Below are 2,644 nucleotides of genomic sequence, written 5' to 3'. Positions count from 1 at the left end.
ATATATATATATATATATATATATATATATATATATATATATATATATATATATATATATGATTGATAACTACTAATCTTTCTGTAGGTTCGATCCTCATAAACCAGTTATTGGAGGTATTGCTATTTGCATTTGTAGTAAATTTGAGCTAGCTAAACCTTCTTGGGAGAAGTTTCCATAATCCATTCGCGATATGTGATTTGAGGAATTCAAGGTAAGGAAAATTATAATCTGGTTCATATTCAAATATTGTTGGTGTGATATTGTACGACTAATGCAATTTTAATTTGATACGTGCGGAAGAAATTCAAATGGCTCCCTCACTATAATCAAGCTATACGGGACAATTTTGAGAAAAGAGCAGTTGCAAGAATGACCCAACTTTTTCAAGATATTAGAAAAAACTTGCCTGGGAAACCAAATTGGATGGGGGATGATGTATTCAAAGAGATGGAGTATTGGGAGTCTCCTGAATTTAAGTCAAAGTCCGAACAAAACAAAATGAATCGTGATTCAAATGACGGCGCCTCAGTTCATACAGGTGGTTGTATACCTCATCGAGTGATTTGGAAGAGAATGGTAATATATAGATCTTTTTAAATTATTTCTTCAAGAAAATAATATCATATTCTGTGTTGGTAACATAGTATTTTCATTTATTTTCAGAAGGAAGCTTCTGGAAAAGATCCTTCAGTTGCGGAATTTTATTTTGAGACTCATCGGACAAAAAAAAAATGTTGGGTAAATGAGAAAGCTGAAACTGCTTATGTAAGTGTTCCTTCTATTACTTTTTTCCGAACCATATAGTATGAGCAGATATGTCAAGGCTTTAAAAATGAACTGCCTTAGAGCCATTATGAAAGTAGATAGTAAGTCTAAAGTCTGTTATATCTTACAGCAGAGTTCGATCGTTGGGGTGTGTTTTAGTGTTGGACTAAAGGGGTGGGTCAGGTGGTAAGGCTGATCATTGGGACCAATCTATACATATTAGTAACAAAAAGTGAAGTAGGCTCTCATCAAAGAGAATACCTTCATTTTCTAACTACATTTTCTTCAGATTTCATCTTCTACCTTTCTTTGGACCTTTAATCAGAGGGTACCCGTTAAGATAGTCAGAGTCTCACAGATCAGTGTACACTTTAAGTTCTCATCAATACAATATTAGTTTCCAATACTCAAAAAAGAAATTTGATACAACATCATACCCACCAAATGAACTGACTTACAATATGGGTAGTATTTGTTTTCTTTTTGTTTTTGATTTAGTCTAAACATCTCAATTAGTTTAGAAATTTCTTGTAATGAGTAATAATAGGCATCTTTATTGTTCAATATTGGTCACTCTCCTTGTCTGCTATTATTTCTATTTCATTGTTGCAATATTCAGTTATTTGATCATCATTCATATTAGATGTAAAAGTTCTTCTTTGAATGAGATTGTGGATTTGTTACAACCTTCATAAAGTCACATTCTTTGCCAAGATTCAGCTTCTGTTCTTGACTCCTTATATTTGAGCAGTTGGTTCACCATTTTTGGGCTTGTGTTATATATTTTTTCTCTTGAGAACAATAGTTAATTCTTGTCCTTATTAATTTTTTCTCTTGAGAACGATGTTCTATTGGCACTATATAATATCTCAAATAACTTATTTTGGTGCAGAAAAATTTTGAAAAAAAGAAACAAGAACTGTCAGCTTCTCAAAGTGCATCAACTGAGGTAGGAGACACTAATTCAGCAAGCCAATTAAGTGAAATGGATATTTGGGTGCAATCTGTTGGTGGAAAGAAAAAAGGAAGGGTTGCAGGACTTGGTTCTTTGGGTCGATCTGTTAAAGTATTTAAGCATTCAACATCTACTTTACAAGGAGAAATTGATGAGCTAATTAAATCTCAGGTGCATGCTTCCAATGCACACTTATATGCTCAGTTGCAAGAAGAGCGGCGCAACAATAAAAAGATGAGGAAAGAATTAGACTTATTGAAGAAGTATGTGAATTTCAATGCATCATCTTCAGATGAGTTATCATCTCAAGAAGACAATCAAGGATCTGAGAACGAAAGTGACGATGACTCTGATAATGTGAATGAAAGTGGTTCTCACCCTGGTAACGCGAATGAAAGTGACTATAATCATGATTGAGTTGTTCATTAGACTATTAAGTTTCATATTTGAGATATTTTGGTTTTTGTTTAAGGATTATATGATATTACATTAACGTTATGAATTATGTTTTCCTTTTGTTATAATTATATTAGATGTGTGTTGAATGATTATGATTGTGATAATATAGTTGAATTGTAAGAATATAAGCTAGAATAAATTAAAAACATCTTGAAAATGCATAGATTACTTGCAAATTTTAATGGGAAAATATTTTCGAACGCGTCAATTTTATATGGTAATTTTTTTATAAAAAACAATTACATAGGGATTTTCTTACCAATATTACATATGAATTTTCCTACGAAAATATCACTTATGGATTTTCTTGGGGATTTCAAATATTTCTTTTGTTTCATTGGAAATCTTACATGGTGATTTACCTACGAATTATTATTTGGGAACTTTGCTGGGGTTTTACATGCAACATTTTCATGTGAATTTTCTTGCGAAAATGTGTTCCTGCGGATTTTACTTAAGGAT

General features: G+C 31.8%; 1 protein-coding gene across 1 annotated transcript; it reads left to right on the top strand.

The window, feature by feature from the left end:
* The first annotated feature begins 1,719 nt into the window (after positions 1–1,719).
* LOC109222693 lies at positions 1,720–2,140 on the top strand. The gene has a single exon (XM_019387016.1). It carries the CDS (start codon positions 1,754–1,756, stop codon positions 2,138–2,140), a length of 387 nt encoding a protein of 128 aa, XP_019242561.1. The 5' UTR covers positions 1,720–1,753.
* The last annotated feature ends 504 nt before the right edge of the window (positions 2,141–2,644 follow it).

This window comes from Nicotiana attenuata, unplaced genomic scaffold, assembly GCF_001879085.1.
Source record: "Nicotiana attenuata strain UT unplaced genomic scaffold, NIATTr2, whole genome shotgun sequence".
Lineage (NCBI taxonomy): Eukaryota > Viridiplantae > Streptophyta > Magnoliopsida > Solanales > Solanaceae > Nicotiana > Nicotiana attenuata.
The sequence above is the reverse complement of the archived record's forward strand: the minus strand, read 5'-3'. Positions and strand labels throughout refer to the sequence as shown.